Genomic DNA, 14,791 nt, shown 5'->3' with positions numbered 1-14,791 from the left:
CGCCTTGTTCCTTGAGGAGGACAGCCCCGCCCAACCAAGACGGCCAGAAGAGGCGGCCAATCAGCAGCCAGCCTGGCCGGGGTCACTGACCTGGAGTCTCCGTCACCTAGGCTGACGGCCGGTTGCCAATGAGCGAGCGGCCCCGCGGCAATCCGTGGCCGGCCGCCTTACGTCCCGTGCCCTCCGCGGCCCGCAGCGTTTCCGCAGCGTACGCTCTACCCTCGCCGGTTGGCGCCGCGCCAGCCAATCACTGCGGCACCGGGGCCGGGCGGCCAATGGCTGCCGGGGTCCGGGCGACGGTTGCCGCTGTGCGCCAAGCCGCTCGCTGGAGACGGAGGTGGATTGGCGCAGACAGGGGCCAATGGGCGGTGCGCGCGAGGGGCAGAGCCAGTGAGCGTCTCGGAGGCGGGGCGGGCTCCGCGGCGGGCGGCTGCGAGGAGCAGCCGGTGGTGGCGGCGGCGGCGGCGGCGGCGGCGGGTAGCGGCAGCGGCCAGCGGTCGGCCATGGCGGAGGCAGAGGCCGGCGGCGACGAGGCGCGCTGCGTGCGGCTGAACGCCGAGCGGGCCAAGGCGCTGCTGGCCGACGTGGACACGCTGCTGTTCGACTGCGATGGCGTGCTGTGGCGCGGCGAGACGGCCGTACCGGGCGCGCCGGAGACTCTGCGGGCGCTGCGGGCCCGCGGGAAGCGGCTGGGCTTCATCACCAACAACAGCAGCAAGACTCGCACGGCCTACGCGGAGAAGCTGAGGCGCCTGGGTTTCGGCGGCCCGGTGGGGTCCGAAGCGGGCCTCGAGGTGTTCGGCACGGCCTACTGCTGCGCGCTGTATCTGCGCCAACGCCTGGCCGGCGTGCCGGACCCCAAGGCCTACGTCCTGGGCAGCCCGGCCTTAGCCTCCGAGCTGGAGGCCGTGGGTATCAGTAGCGTGGGCGTGGGCCCCGAGCCGCTGCACGGCGAAGGCCCGGGCGACTGGCTGGCGGCGCCGCTCGAACCCGACGTGCGCGCGGTAGTGGTGGGCTTCGACCCACACTTCAGCTACATGAAGCTCACCAAGGCGGTGCGGTACCTGCAGCAGCCCGAATGTCTGCTCGTGGGCACCAACATGGACAACCGGCTCCCGCTGGAGAACGGCCGTTTCATTGCGGGTCCGTGCGCCCAGGGGCTGGAGGTTGGAGGGCGGGCCCAGCCCTTCCGTGTCCTCTGACCCCCGCGTCCCCTTCCCTCCCTCGCTCTACAGGTACCGGCTGTCTGGTGCGAGCCGTGGAGATGGCCGCCCAGCGCCAGGCGGACATCATCGGGAAGCCTAGCCGCTTCATCTTCGACTGCGTGTCCCAGGAGTATGGTATCAACCCGGAGCGCACAGTCATGGTGGGAGACCGCCTGGACACAGACATCCTCCTGGGCGCCACCTGTAGCCTGAAGACTATCCTGACCCTCACCGGAGTCTCCAGTCTTGAGGATGTGAAGAGTAATCGGGAAAGTGACTGCATGCACAAGAAGAAAATGGTCCCTCACTTCTATGTTGACAGCATAGCCGACCTCTTGCCTGCCCTTCAAGGTTAAAGATCTAGTGTCTTTAATCTGGAATAAAAAAAGAATGAAAATCAGTTACCTAAATTAATAGGTGGGGCTTAGGAATCGCTCAGTTAGCTGGCTGCAGGTTAACTGAGGTTAAGCAAAGGCAGTAGTTAATCTTGTAAGTAAACGTTGGGGGGGTGTTGTTTACAGATGATTATATTTTAAGATGCACTTTTAAGCTGGGAAGGCGTTGTGGGGTGGGCCCTGGGCTTTGTATGTGTTGGCAGGGGTGGGCATAGCATCTGCCCAGCATTCAGGTAACCTCGGGCCCTGTTCTTGATTCTAAAGTGGGTACGAGTTGTATGTCAGGCTTTTTACTGAAAAAATGTATTCAGGGATCAGGCCCTTAGATGGGCACAGAGGGGGAAAGGGGGGACTTTTAAAAGACACTTGTGCAGACCAAAAACTTGCGTTTTTTTTCCCCCCAGTGTTAGCATGCAGCAGAGGAGCCTGGTACTGTGTCCCAGTTCCTCGTCTGCAGGGAGGGAATGCAGGAAGCTGCCCTTAACCTCCACTCACCCAAGCTCTCTAGAAAACCACCTTGATACCACAATTGCCTGTTTGAGATGCCAGGACTACTACATGGCCCCTTCTGCACAGCTGCACATTAACAGCAGCTCCGCTCAACTTTGGCTGCCTGTGTATTAGTGCTCCCTCTGCTATCACTTCCACTCCTAGCTGCAGGGATCACTCTCCTCCTAACTGACCGAAACTTAAGTACAATCTTTCTGATCCTGCTGGAGGTGGTGATCCTATCCTCTACCAACATCTATTCTGATTTTTTGGCCACCCTGAAGTTTATATCCAGGTGTCTCAGAGTGTGGTCTGCTGAGCAGCCAACTGGGTATGGTTGCCTGCCCTGAAGTTCATGCTGCTGTACAGGGAGCTCAGAGCAGTATTTATTTTTTAAATTTCTTAAACTAGTGAATGACATTGTCAAGTGTGGAATTGGATCTTAAGTGTGTTGATTAATAGCTGTGGTCTGTCTCGTGGATGAATCCCACTTAAGAACTCTCATGCCCCGGTGAGCAGCATAGCCAATGTGCAAGCCAAGGATTGCCTTGTTTCCAGGAGTGCCCTCTGGGTAGGAAAGAAGGAGGAGTCCTGAGAATAGTTAAGTTTGACAGAGCATCCAACCTCCCTTGCGTAGGTCACTTAGGGTCGTGGATGGGGGTTAGATGTCAGTGCTCCATGAAGCCACCTATTTCTGTCCAGTGGTGGTCCACCGGCCAGTTGGCTTCTCAGCATCTTGGCCTTTCTCTCTGTTCTACAAGTCCCTGACCTTTAGCAGTCTGCTGAGCAGGCTGGGAAGTGTTCATGGGGCACACCCAGGAAGCTGTTCCTTTTGGCTGATTCCTTCCTGGCACCTTGCCCTGTACCAAGTGGCTACTCTCATGATCACAGCACTTCACCTGTTCACCAAGTTCCCAGAGCAATAAAAGGTATCCCAAGCCCAAACCTGCCCACAGGTCAGTGGATGGCTGCGAGTTTAATGGTGCCATAGTTGAGCCTGAAGGCAGCAGTGGTGCTGATCCTCCGGGTCTGGATAATGAGCAGACCTGTCAGGGCATTCTCACTTACACAGTAGCACTTGGCAGGTAAGCCGTCAGGGGTGCCCCCTCTTGAACTGGGCAGTAGAACCTGTATGTTACATTTCTAGCTTGTTTCACTGTGTGAACTCAAATGCACATTAAACTCTCAAACCCACACTAACCAGGTCTGCCTTCCTCTGCTTTCTTTGAGTAGCAGTTGTCTAGCTATGGCAAGGCAAGAGAACCTAATGCAAGCTAGGAGTCCAACTCCACTATCCTAACAGTGGCCGTGACCACTGCGGCCCCACCCTGCTTGTGAGGAACAGGTCCTGAAGAAACAGGAAGTGCATGGCATAAAACCAACGTAGAATAAAGCTACTGGGTGAAGTGTAAAGGAAGTGTATACAGCTAAGCCACTGTGTTACACAGCTAGACAGATGAGGGACCAAAACAACATGCTAGGGAACAGGCTGGCTCAGCCATCCTTGATGTGCAGCAAGCTGTTTGGCCATGGTCCGGCCTGGAGCCCGCTTGGTCATGCACAGCCCCATCTGATGTTAATAGGGTCTGGAAAGAGGCTTGAGTTTGTGGGGAAGGTAAGAAAGTAATTAGCCTCATGCTGATGGTTTATATACATTTATTGATGGTTCCTGTGTGTCCAGAGGTAACAAAAAAAGTCTGCCCAACCAGACAATCATCCTGGCCAAGACCCAAACAGTTGTTCTGACTTCCTATGAAGGCCAGGCTCTCACCCTCTAAAACCTCCAGTTCTGCACAGGCCAAGGGTTCAGAGACAAGCCTGGAGACCAGCAATCACAAGTGGGGGAGAGGGCTGTCCTGGCTCTGACTCGGGATATCAGATACTGGCCGGGAAGGAAGCAGAGGAATTGGGAGGGGAGGACTCAGTTTGATTCATCAAAGGCGTCCTGAGGTTCCCCTGGCTGACTCCTCCAAGGGGCTGCAGACAATCAGTGCATTGTCAGCAGGGGCTGCAGCATGAAGCAAGGGCACATCCACACCGAGAGCCTCAGGGCCAGGCCTGTTGAGGTAAGTGTCTCTACCACCCCCAAGACAAGAAGACAGGGATGCCATAGGAGGGGATCGTCACCAGCCACCCTCCTCAGCCCCTTCCCTGAGCAAGTAGGCTCCCTGGTCTCTAACCTGGAAGCCCCACTGACCATAACGTGCCCTCAGGTGAAGACTAAGCCCTGCCAAAGGGGCTGGAGAGCAGCAGGCCTGCTGCTACTGCTGACACTGGTCACTGCAGGGGCCATGGCAGGAGGGCTTCTTGGCTTCATGTACAGCCCTCCCAAGGTGAGCACCTCCTCAAGCCCAGGGGGATACAGAGTGTAAAGTGGGCTGGAAGGCCAATACCTGTCAGCCTCGAACGGGGCTGGGTTTAAACACTGGCCTTGAGCAGATAGCAAGAGAACCAGAAGGAACAAAGGCCAACTCGGGTGATGGAAACACAGGTTGGGGCTGAATCCCAAATATCCCTCAGCCGTTACTGCAGATGCTCCGAAAGACCTTCCCAAGCTCTAGGCTACCCTGGCCCAACCAAACCATTGTAGTGGACGTGGCTGTGAACATGGCAACCATCGTGGTGACTCCGCTTCAGAGCAACCAAAGCTGGGCCGTGCTGTTCGACGGGCAAAGTGTGAGTGGGCTTGGGAGGGGGAAAGAGTGGAAGTGTCAGGTGAGGCCTTGACTTACCTATCTGTCCCCAGGGCTACATCTGTTACCGCCCCGCAGAGCACCGGGCCTGCTTCCTCCGTCTGATGGAAGCCCAAGACTGGGAGACCCTGCGGCTGCTGGTGAACACTTCCAGGGTGAGCAGTACTGCTTGGCTTACCCCCCACCCACCCCCAAGGCCAGGGGATGAACAAAAGGTCCTCTGTACAGCCCAGCTGGGCCAGCCAAGGCTCTGGTTTCAGGGGAACAGAAAGCCCTATCTTCCCCTGACTGAAGCTGTTGACAAGAACAGGTGGAAGGGCCATCAGGCTGGGGTGGGACATGAATGCCCTATGCTGTGAGGATCAAGGAAGTACTATATGGTGGCCCACCAGAGTCTTTCTGCAGGCCCAAGAGTCCCATGAGCCTGGCCAGGACACCCACTATGCTCAGGAACTGGTGGCAGTTTTGGGGGGCCACACTGTGGACCCTGCCCAAGTGGGAGCTTCAGTGCAGCACCTTTGTGCGGACACCCCCATCTACTGGGCCCGGCGAGCAGAGGGTAAGTTGGGGTGGGCTGAGTGAAGAGGACTATGGCTCCTGCAGGACAGCACTAGGTGGGAGCCCTTGGGATTCATGGACTTCCCTTCTCCCCAGGGCCCCAGCGACAGCGGCTGATCTACCTCTGCATTGACATCTGCTTCCCGAGCAACATCTGTGTGTCCGTCTGCTTTTATTACCTCCCAGACTAAGCCCCCTACCAAGCCCTCCCAGCCTTGGTCCCACAGGTCAGCAAGCTGGCCAGGTCATCAGCACCAGTGAAAGGCAGCTGACAGTAGGGACAAATAAACCCAGATTACCTGGCCGTGGTGATGATTTCTGGGGCCTCAGAACATGGACAGGGGTAAGGAGGGGCAAGTGGGGTTACATACCTGGGAAACAGGCACCAGCCTCAGATCTCAACAGTTCCAAGTCCTCTGAGTCTAGCCTCTCTAAAGGCAGAAAAGACTCCCAGTCCAGGCACATGTAGCCTGGCTCACTAAGCCTTCTGACAACAAACTGGAGAAAGTCCCGGGGTACAGTGGCCAACAAGTCTAGGTTGGCCAAGAGGGCCCAGAGGTGGTCTGCTCAGGTCTAGCTGGCCTGACATGCAGAGGCTGGCCTGAGAGCCTCACTTAGACCAGGGTATTGTTCAGGTACATCCATTTAGAGCCACTAGACCAGGCAGTCCTGATTGTCCAATGCAGCTTCCAGGGGCAGAGGCTAGCCCAGCACGCTGTCATTGAAGGCCAGGCAGACGACAGCTTTCTGATGGCCACCGTACTCTCTCTTGATCTCTCCAGTCTCTACACACCAGAGCCGGGCCAGGTTGTCAGAGGAAGCTGCAAAGAGGGATCAGGCGGCAACGAAACAGCAACAATGAATGAGCTCTTTAGAGGCCTAGGCAATGTGGGAGAGATAGGAGGGCAGGACTCACCTGTGACAATGTACTGGGAGTCCCCTGAGAAGGCACAGCCCCACATCCAGCCACGGGATGACTCGCCAGGGTTACTACTCTTGATGCTGAGCTCTGTCATCAGGGAGAAATTAGACGTCCTCCAAATTTTACATGTCTGGTCCGCTGAACAGGTGGCAAGAAGCCTGGGGTTGGACATGGGGTGTCTCAGTACTTACCACTTACCACATAAGTATCCTTTTACCATATACCAGGCAGTACCCCCAGCCTGTAAATCCCCTCTTCCCAGCACTCTACACGCACGTGGAGTCGGGGCTGAAGCGGCACTGCAGGGCATAGCGTGTGTGGGCTGGGATCTTGGTCTTGGGGATGAGCTGAGTCACCTCGTCACCAATGCCTCCTGTCAGGTTCCAGACATAGCAGTTTCCCTGTGGAACAGAAGGGCAGCCATTCAAAACCAAGACCCCCAGATACACATGGGCCAGGGCAGGCAGGGATGGCATCCTGGGTCATGTCTATAGGAAATGTGGGCCCAACAACCATGCCCAGCCAGCCAAAAGCAGAAGACCACACTAGCCAAGGACTCAAACACAACTCCCTAGAGACTGCTGCTGGCCAACAGAGATGTGCAGGAGGGGAGACAGTAAGGAGGGCACCCAGACAGATGATGTGACAACCCAAGGCTGGAAGGAGGGAACGCAGGTATGTGGAACAACTGATGTTTAGGGACTTAAAAGGAGAAAATGAGACTGGAGATGAGGGCAGGGACCAAACTGAATCATCCTGCTGTCCATGAGAAGGAGCCAGAGCTTCTTAAGGTCTCAGAACAGTGCAGCCTGCCAGAAAGGCTAAAGGATCCTTCTACAATTGAGGAACAGATCAGACATCCCAGTAAGGCCACAGAGAAGCTTATCAGTGATATCAAAGTCATGGGCTGGAACATGAAAGGAGGGAATAACTGGCCCTGACAGACACTGGTTGAGGTGTCTAGCCTGATGGGTGACAGCTATGGCAGACAGCAAGGTGAACATCAGGAATGGTTCCCGGGTGCCTGACTTTGGGAGCTGGATGGAAGCTTAGAGAGGCCGAGAGACAACGGGAGTCAACTCTTCTGCAGAGGATAAGGAGCAAGGTGCTGAGATGCCCCTGTACCCAATCCCAGCACTCACAGCACTATTGACTGCCGCCATGTAGCTGGCATCCGGGTCAATGTGGGCAGACGTGATGGAATACTCAGGCTCGGGGATCAGCTGCTCGTTGTGGTCTGTCTTCAGGTCCCAGATGTGGATGGCACCGCTCTGGTCACCCACAATGAGTTCTGCCTGGGATGTAGTGAAGGTGAGATGTGACAGTAACCCCGCCCTCCAAAGCCCCCAGGTACCTGACCCCATGAGTACTCCTCACCTGGTTGGGATGCAAACACACGCAATTAATGGGTGCATTCACTTGGAAGATACGCTGACACTGCAGGTTCCGGGACCTGTGGGGAGTGAAGGTGACTCGTGGTATCTAATGTACATTATTTGTGCCCCACCAAAAGCCCCCATTCTCTGCTAATAGTTGCCTCTACTTTAGAGGGAATGCTTGTGAAGCTTGGCTCTTTCCCCACAAGCGGCAACGTGAGGCCAGTGAAGAAGGGTTGAAAGTCTCAAGGCAGGGTTGCCTCTTTGATATAATGTAATTCTATCCTGCTTTTCATCTTCCCTCAATTACCCAGCCAAAGCCCCCATGCTTAGTCTGTTTGTAAAATAGCCTGCCCAAAGACAATCCCCTGGCCCCATCCCCACCCCAAGCAGCCACCCTCTCCAGCCCGGCACGGAACACCTGAGGTCCCAGATGCGAGCTGTGCAGTCCTCTCCGCCTGTGTACATCCAGCGGCCATCCTCATGAAAGCCCACCGATGCAATGTTCTTATTGACTCCATCGTAACTGATGATGGGGTTGGGGTTATTGGAGTTGAGATCATACATGCGGATATGTTGGTAACCTAGGAACACAGGCTGAAATGAAGCATGGGGACCAGGTAGTCCTGCCACCAATAAAGGAGCCAGAGGTCAAGAATCTCAGGTACCTGCAGCGGCAATCATGCTTCGGTCTGGCGTGATCTCTAATGCATTCACCTGCTGAGTATGTTAAGGATGATGGGAAGGGAGCCCTGCAAAGGGAGACCTTGGGGCCACAGGCCGTCAAGAGCTCCACCACCTGGCCTGAGTTTCCCCTGGCATTTGTCACTCATACTTAATCCCGGCGAGCACCACCCTGCTCCCAAGTGGAGGATACAGAGTCCTGATGCTGCACTGTTCGCGTGCAGATTCCACTGTGGGCCTGCCAAAAGCGCACAGTGTGGTCATAGCCCGCAGTTGCCAAGATGACAGGGTCACTGCCCACTGTGCCTGGAGTGGTGTTCATCTTTTGATGGCTGGGAAAAATGAGGCCTGCACTGGGCCAAGAGCTGACAGACAAGGTCCAAAGGTCAAAACATCTGGAGAGAAAAGACGCACGCATGTACATCTGCACCTACACTGGGCATTATCATCACTTTAAAGAGAAGAAAAATCAGAGTGTTTAGGGTCATGCTGCCAGTCCCAAGAGACTCAGCTCCTCTGCTTCCCGCGCGGTCCTTCAGATTCACCCGCACAGTGGGGACGCCACCTTGCCTGCAGCCAGCAGGAGGCAGTCACAAGCACCGGGCAATCACCGCGGCTCCGTCCGCCACAAGGATAGGCAAGGCATGCGCAGGGAAGCTAGGGAAGCCGGGCTCCGCGGCTGTTGCGCATGCGTAGCCGGCCGGCATTGCGATCGGAGGGGTGGGGGCGCTGTCTGTCAGGACCCCTGAGCTCCCCCGTGCTCTGAGGACCTCCCTGGCTTTGTCCTATCGGCCTGACTACCCCAACCGCACTCCCCTAGCCACCCGGCCACCGATACGCGGCCCTGGTCCCGCGGCCTCCCTACCGTACACACGCTCTGCACTCTGCCTTGGTCCAGGACGGCGAGGCGAGGAGGAGCGAGTCGATAGAAGCCGGGCCGATCGTGGAGTTATCGATAGCGACAGGGCGAGACCATGGGTCCGGGGAGGAGGGGAGTTGACAGTGATAGGAAAGTTCCGAGGCGAGCAACCCCCGAAGTGATGGCGCGCGGAGCGGGCGTCAGCCGCGGCCCCAGCCTCGAGCTCACTGGGAATTACAGCCACGGTCTGATACCTGTGTTCGAGGCTCGGCTCCCAGGAGGGGCTGCACAGCCTAGTCTCCCCACCCCTCGCAGACATACAGGTACACAATCCCCCTACCCTACCTACCAAGCTTGGCTTTCTAGGCAAATACAAAACTTTAAGATAAAAGAACATTTTCTTTGTTATTTTTTTTTTTTATTTTCTTCTTCTTCTCCTTCTTCTTCTTTAGTATAAGCATATCTCAAAAAAAAATGTACTAAAAGAATTACTTTCTTACAAGAAGTTCAAATGCAACTGGGCATTCTGTACTTTTATTTGCTTTATCTGGTAACCCTAGTCAGGGTCCGTGCAGACCTGTTTAGTCCCAGCCTGATCCTCAGGGCACACAGCTCAGGAACCCCTTTAAAACTGCACATTCGCATGCCTCCACCTTTTTTAATTATAGCAATATATTTTATTTAGCCCAATATATAAAAATATTCTCAGCCGGGCATGGGAGCACATGCCTTTATCCCACACAGAGAAACCCTGTCTCGAGAAACCAAAAACCAAAACAAACGAAATTCTCTTAACACACATTCAACATAAATATTTTGTGCTTTTTTATTTTGAACGTTGAAATATTGCGTGTATCACATTCTTGCAAGAAGTTACAATTTGGACTAGCTACATTACAGGCACTCAATCACTTTATGTGTCTGCTGAATAACATACTGAACAGAGCAGATGATCATTTCAAGAACAGCCTAGCGTGGTGGCGCATGCCTGTGATCCCAGCGTTCTCAGAGGCAGAGGAAGGGGCAGAGGCAGACGGATCTCTGAGTTCCAGGCCAGCCTGCTCTACAAAGCAAGCCCAGGACAGCCAAGGCTACACGAAGAAACCCTGTTTTGAAAAACCAAACCAAACCAAACCAAAACAAAACAAAAGCAAATTATATTTCATTATATTTGTGGAATATAAGTTTGTTTTATATGTTAAAAGATTAAACCTAGCCGGGTGTGGTGGCACAAGCCTTTAATTCCAGCCTGGTCTACAAAGCAAGTCCAGGACAGCCAAGGTTACATAGAGAAATCCTGTCTCAAATAACAAAAAATTTAAATTTTTAATTAAAAAAAAAGACTAAATCCTATAACATAATTAATGTTATACAGTCTAATATTTTAAAAATATTTTTGTCTATTAAAAAACACATTTTGATCATTATAATGAAAGTTTTCATTTCTTTTAAAAACTCAGTTACATTATGTAAATATGTTTTTATTTTAGTACAGTTTTATTTCATTTTAAAGTTTATGTATACAGCATTCTGCCTGCGTGTGTGTCTGCACACCAGAAGAGGGCACCAGATTTCACTCTAGATGGTTATGAGCCACCATGTGATTGCTGGGAATTGAACTTATGACCTTTGAAAGAACAGCCATTGACCTCTGAGCCATCTCTCCAGCCCCCAAATGTGCTATTTGGGTTTGGGCTTTAGTTTGTCCACAGATAACTGTATGGTACAGGGTGTGGTCATCGCCAGCGGGTAACAGCCAACCTCAGGTGCCACGGGTATAGCCTAGGGCTCTGAGGATATAAATCTGAGAGCCCAGGAAGAAAAAGTGTGGTGTGCAGTGGTGGCATGTGGCACATGGCCGTTTGGAGAGACCCGAGAAGGATGGCCTGGCAGCTTGGAGGAGAAATGGTTGAGCACAGCAGCTTGGAGGAGCTGCTTCCTGCTGCTGCATCTGTGGCTGACGGAACCCATCGACCCTAAACAGCTGGGAGAAGTAAGGAACCCCAATAAAATAGAGTTTCAAATACAGATCAAATTCATTCATGCTCCTCTCCCTAACTCCATCTGGATTGGAGCCCACTTCCCACTGCGTATAACCCTTCTGCAGCTTGTTCTGTGATGGTCCTGGAGCCTTGAGGCTGGGTTGTGGTGTGGATGTCCCATTCGCAGCTGAGCGCGCCACTGACGCTTATGCTCTTCACTTCGACAAGTTGTGAGTTTGCGGTAATCGTCGTCTGCTGCCAAAGAAATGTCTCTGATGAGTCTGAGAGTCACACTGACCTATGGGTGTGCAGATGCGGATTTTGAGGGTGCTTGATACTGAGTCAACTTAGTAGAGTAACCCTGGTTAATTCACCGCTGGAGCCTGTGGGCTCCCCAACCATGAGCTCTGGGCCAGGTTAACAGTCTGCCAAGCATGTGTTTCCTCTACTGGAGCTGGCTTTCAATACACTCAGAAGACAGTTGGCTATGTTCATAACATTCATGCCATTATTTAACTCATGGACATATCTAGGTTCCAAGAACAGCAAATTAGGGGCTGGAGATGGCTCAGAAGTTAAGAGCACTGTCTGTTCTTTTAGAGGTCCTTCCTGAGTTCAATTCCCAGCAACCACACGGTGGCTCACAACCATCCATGATGTGATCATCTCTCTTCTGGCCTTCGGGTGTCCATGCAGATAGAGCACTCATATATACAAAAATAAATAGTAAAAAAAAAAAAAAGAATGGCAGGGCTGAAGAGATGGCTCAGTGCTTAAGAGCACCATCTGCTCTTCCAAAGGTCATGAGTTCAATTCCCGGCGACCACATGGTGGCTCACAACCATCTATAATGTGAACTGATTTCTTCTTCTGGCAGATGTAAATGCAGATAGAACACTCATATACATAAAATAAATAAATCTTTTAAAAAAAAAAAAGAAGGAACGGCATATTAAGCCAGGAGGTGGTGGCGCTGTTAATGCCAGCACTCAAGGAGTCCTCTGCTTGAGGATCTCTGTGCATCTCTGTGAGTTTGAGGCCAGCCTGGTCTACAAAGTGAGTTCCAGAATAGCCAGGGCTACACAAAGAAACCCTGTCTTGAAAAAAAATTAATAAGTTGGTTAAAAGATTAAATACTATAAAATGTTTTATCTTATCTGATCTAATTTTTAAATTATTCTCTCAATATTATATCTCAACCACAATTTTCCCTCCCTCCAGTACCCCCAGTCTTTCCCTCCATCTCCCCTCTCCCCCAGATCTACCTCTCCTCCGACTCCTCTCAGAAAAGAGCTGGCCTCTCAGGGACATCAACCAAACATGGCATAACAGGCTACAATAAGACCAAGCACATACGTACCATCACATCAAGGCTGGACAAGACAACCCAGTAGGAAGAACAGGGTCCCACAAAACAGGGTCCCACTGTAGGCAAAACAGTCAGGGACAGCTCCACTCCCACTGTTAGGATTCCCACAAAAACACCAAGCTACCCAGCCATAACATATGTGCAGAGGGTCTAGTCAGACCCCTACAGGCTCCCAGGTCTCTGTGAGCCCCCATAAGTCCCAGATAATTTATTCTGCCGGCCGTGTTCTCATGGTGTCTGGTTCCTTTGATCCTGCCTCCCCCCTCCACAGGACCCCCAGAGCATCACCTAGTATTTGGCTTCAGGACTCTGCATCTGCTCCCATCAGTTGCTGGATGAAGTCTCTCTGGGCTCTTTGATGAAGATTCTGATATCACGCCTCCATTTTTTATTAAAGCCCTCCGAACTCCATGAAGTTGGTCCTGCTTCCCCATGATCTCTTCCCACTGCACATGTAGATGGGGCTGCAACCTCCTTTTCCATCCAGCCACAGAGAGGGTGGGTTCAACTGCTCAGCCAAGGCCAATTTCCCCGTCCATGCAACCGGGTTCTTTGGTCATAGATACCCCTCTTCCCATACCTTTCCCTAGTGCCTCTTTTACCTCCTTAGCATGTCTTTTTCTACAGGTTTTTCTTTCCCTCGGTTTTTCTGTTCTGTAGACCAAGCTGGTCATGAATTGAGAAACCCGCCTGCCTTTACCATCACTGCATCACTGCATCTCACTGCATTTGCCATCACTGCCCTCCTTAGTGTGTTTTTTGTTGTTTTCCCACAGTGGCTTCAAATTTACTATGTAGCCAAAAATGACCTTGAACTTCAGGTCCTCGTCTCTGTCTCCTGAGTACTGAGAGTACAGGTGGCTGTCAGCACACCCAGTTTTATACTGCGCTGGGAATCGTTCACAGGGCTTGCACATGCTAGGCAAGCACTCTACCATCCCAGTTTCAGTGCTAGCCCCAGCTTCCCTCTTAGTGTTTAGCGCGCGCGCGCGCACACACACACACACACACACACACACACACACACACCAATCCCAGTACTCTCTCTACAGCTAAAACCCTCTCTCTTGCAGAGCTGTCCTCATCATGTTGGTAGCTCCACTTCCCACCTCCCCCTCATTCCTCAGCTTTACCCCAGCTCTCTGGGGAAATTCCTCAAGGCCACTGCCCAGCTTAATCTGTCAGACCCGGTAGATACTTTCTTTCCACCTCTTGACCCTTGTGTACAGTGGCTGACGGAAAATCTCATCTCCTGCTTTGTGGCTTAGTAGCAGTACCAGATCTACCTCAGCCGGCTCTCTTCCTCTCCCCATCTCCCTCCAGACACCCTACCTTTTTTCCCTTTGCCGTACCCTAGAGGCTCTGTGGCTTCCTGTGCCATCTTTCCTCTGGGTCTTGCCACCCTCATCTCCAGTTCCCAGGTTCTCGAAGCACTCTTTGTGGCATCTGTGTGCCACGTGTAACAGAGGGATTGCTCTTAACTGATGAGCCATCTCTTCAGTCTCCAAATCGGCCATTTAAACTGAAGAGTTTAGGTCAGGGATGGAAGTCAGCAGTAAAGAGCCTGACACATTCCAGGCCAGCCCAGCAATACGGAAGTAAAAACAGAGTGACCAGTTTAGTCAACATGGCAGGTCTGTAATCCCGGCACTTGGGAGGCTGAGTCAGGAGGATCACGAGTTCAAGGCCACCCTCCTTTGGCCACATAATAAAGTCTGTATTTCAGTAGCACAGCAACGTTTAGCACAGCACCGCAACCACTGCCTTTACGGAGCTATCAGACATTTCCATCCTCCCCTTAGGACGCTGGGCGGTTCCTCCTTACCCTCTTTCCCCAGCCAGGCCCTGAAAACCACTAGTCTTCTTGCCTTTATATCATGGCCTCTGCTGAACGTTATGTCATATCATATCGACGGAATCACAACTCTACACCATTTTGTGACTTGTTCCTCTACTTTTCAAGGATCATTCAGTCGTATGCGTCACTATGTCATTCTTTACTACGGTTAAACAGTATCCCGTTGTGTGCGTGGGCCTCATTTTATCTGTCCATCGGCGATGGACATCTTAGTTGTTTCCTTCTTGCCCGCCATTTTGACAGAGTGCTGCTGTAAATGTTTATGTACAAGCATTTGCTTTTTGTTTCCATACATGTTTCCATTTGTCTTGGAACTATCTTTTTTTGCTTTTTGAGACAGGGTTTTTCTGTTGCCCTGGCTACCCCGAAACTTGCTTTGTAAACCAGGCTGGCCTGGAACT

The 14,791-nt window shown here is 52.6% G+C and overlaps 3 protein-coding genes across 3 annotated transcripts; 2 read left to right on the top strand and 1 right to left on the bottom strand.

Annotated features, from left to right (window-relative positions):
- The first annotated feature begins 405 nt into the window (after positions 1 to 405).
- Pgp (phosphoglycolate phosphatase) lies at positions 406 to 1,605 on the top strand. Its single transcript, XM_021644765.2, has 2 exons — positions 406 to 1,143; positions 1,236 to 1,605. Exons 1-2 carry the CDS (start codon positions 504 to 506, stop codon positions 1,559 to 1,561), a joined length of 966 nt encoding a protein of 321 aa, XP_021500440.1. The 5' UTR covers positions 406 to 503; the 3' UTR covers positions 1,562 to 1,605.
- A 1,838-nt stretch (positions 1,606 to 3,443) lies between these two features.
- Bricd5 (BRICHOS domain containing 5) lies at positions 3,444 to 5,644 on the top strand. Its single transcript, XM_021644766.2, has 5 exons — positions 3,444 to 4,422; positions 4,610 to 4,765; positions 4,836 to 4,937; positions 5,188 to 5,341; positions 5,437 to 5,644. Exons 1-5 carry the CDS (start codon positions 4,105 to 4,107, stop codon positions 5,529 to 5,531), a joined length of 825 nt encoding a protein of 274 aa, XP_021500441.1. The 5' UTR covers positions 3,444 to 4,104; the 3' UTR covers positions 5,532 to 5,644.
- A 145-nt stretch (positions 5,645 to 5,789) lies between these two features.
- On the bottom strand, positions 5,790 to 9,318 carry Mlst8 (MTOR associated protein, LST8 homolog). Its single transcript, XM_021644764.2, has 9 exons — positions 9,188 to 9,318; positions 8,516 to 8,717; positions 8,307 to 8,358; positions 8,060 to 8,222; positions 7,640 to 7,715; positions 7,405 to 7,557; positions 6,539 to 6,663; positions 6,257 to 6,420; positions 5,790 to 6,161 (listed from the first exon to the last, which is right to left on the bottom strand). Exons 2-9 carry the CDS (start codon positions 8,642 to 8,644, stop codon positions 6,043 to 6,045), a joined length of 981 nt encoding a protein of 326 aa, XP_021500439.1. The 5' UTR covers positions 8,645 to 8,717; positions 9,188 to 9,318; the 3' UTR covers positions 5,790 to 6,042.
- Between the last annotated feature and the right edge of the window lie 5,473 nt (positions 9,319 to 14,791).

The sequence above is a fragment of the Meriones unguiculatus genome, chromosome 11, assembly GCF_030254825.1.
Source record: "Meriones unguiculatus strain TT.TT164.6M chromosome 11, Bangor_MerUng_6.1, whole genome shotgun sequence".
Lineage (NCBI taxonomy): Eukaryota > Metazoa > Chordata > Mammalia > Rodentia > Muridae > Meriones > Meriones unguiculatus.
Note: the sequence above shows the minus strand (reverse complement) of the source record. Positions and strands in the feature narration are given on the sequence as shown.

Excerpts from the sequence above, each read along its gene's own strand:
- Pgp (XM_021644765.2), top strand. The coding sequence starts at position 504 with ATGGCGGAGGCAGAGGCCGGCGGCGACGAGGCGCGCTGCGTGCGGCTG. Across the intron at positions 1,144-1,235 it reads GAACGGCCGTTTCATTGCGG|GTACCGGCTGTCTGGTGCGA; the intron begins GTCCGTGCGCCC and ends CTCGCTCTACAG.
- Bricd5 (XM_021644766.2), top strand. The coding sequence starts at position 4,105 with ATGAAGCAAGGGCACATCCACACCGAGAGCCTCAGGGCCAGGCCTGTT. Across the intron at positions 4,938-5,187 it reads TGCTGGTGAACACTTCCAGG|GCCCAAGAGTCCCATGAGCC; the intron begins GTGAGCAGTACT and ends GTCTTTCTGCAG. Across the intron at positions 5,342-5,436 it reads CTGGGCCCGGCGAGCAGAGG|GGCCCCAGCGACAGCGGCTG; the intron begins GTAAGTTGGGGT and ends CCTTCTCCCCAG.
- Mlst8 (XM_021644764.2), bottom strand. The coding sequence starts at position 8,644 with ATGAACACCACTCCAGGCACAGTGGGCAGTGACCCTGTCATCTTGGCA. Across the intron at positions 8,223-8,306 it reads AAGCATGATTGCCGCTGCAG|GTTACCAACATATCCGCATG; the intron begins GTACCTGAGATT and ends CTGTGTTCCTAG. Across the intron at positions 6,421-6,538 it reads CGCTTCAGCCCCGACTCCAC|GCTTCTTGCCACCTGTTCAG; the intron begins GTGCGTGTAGAG and ends GTCCAACCCCAG.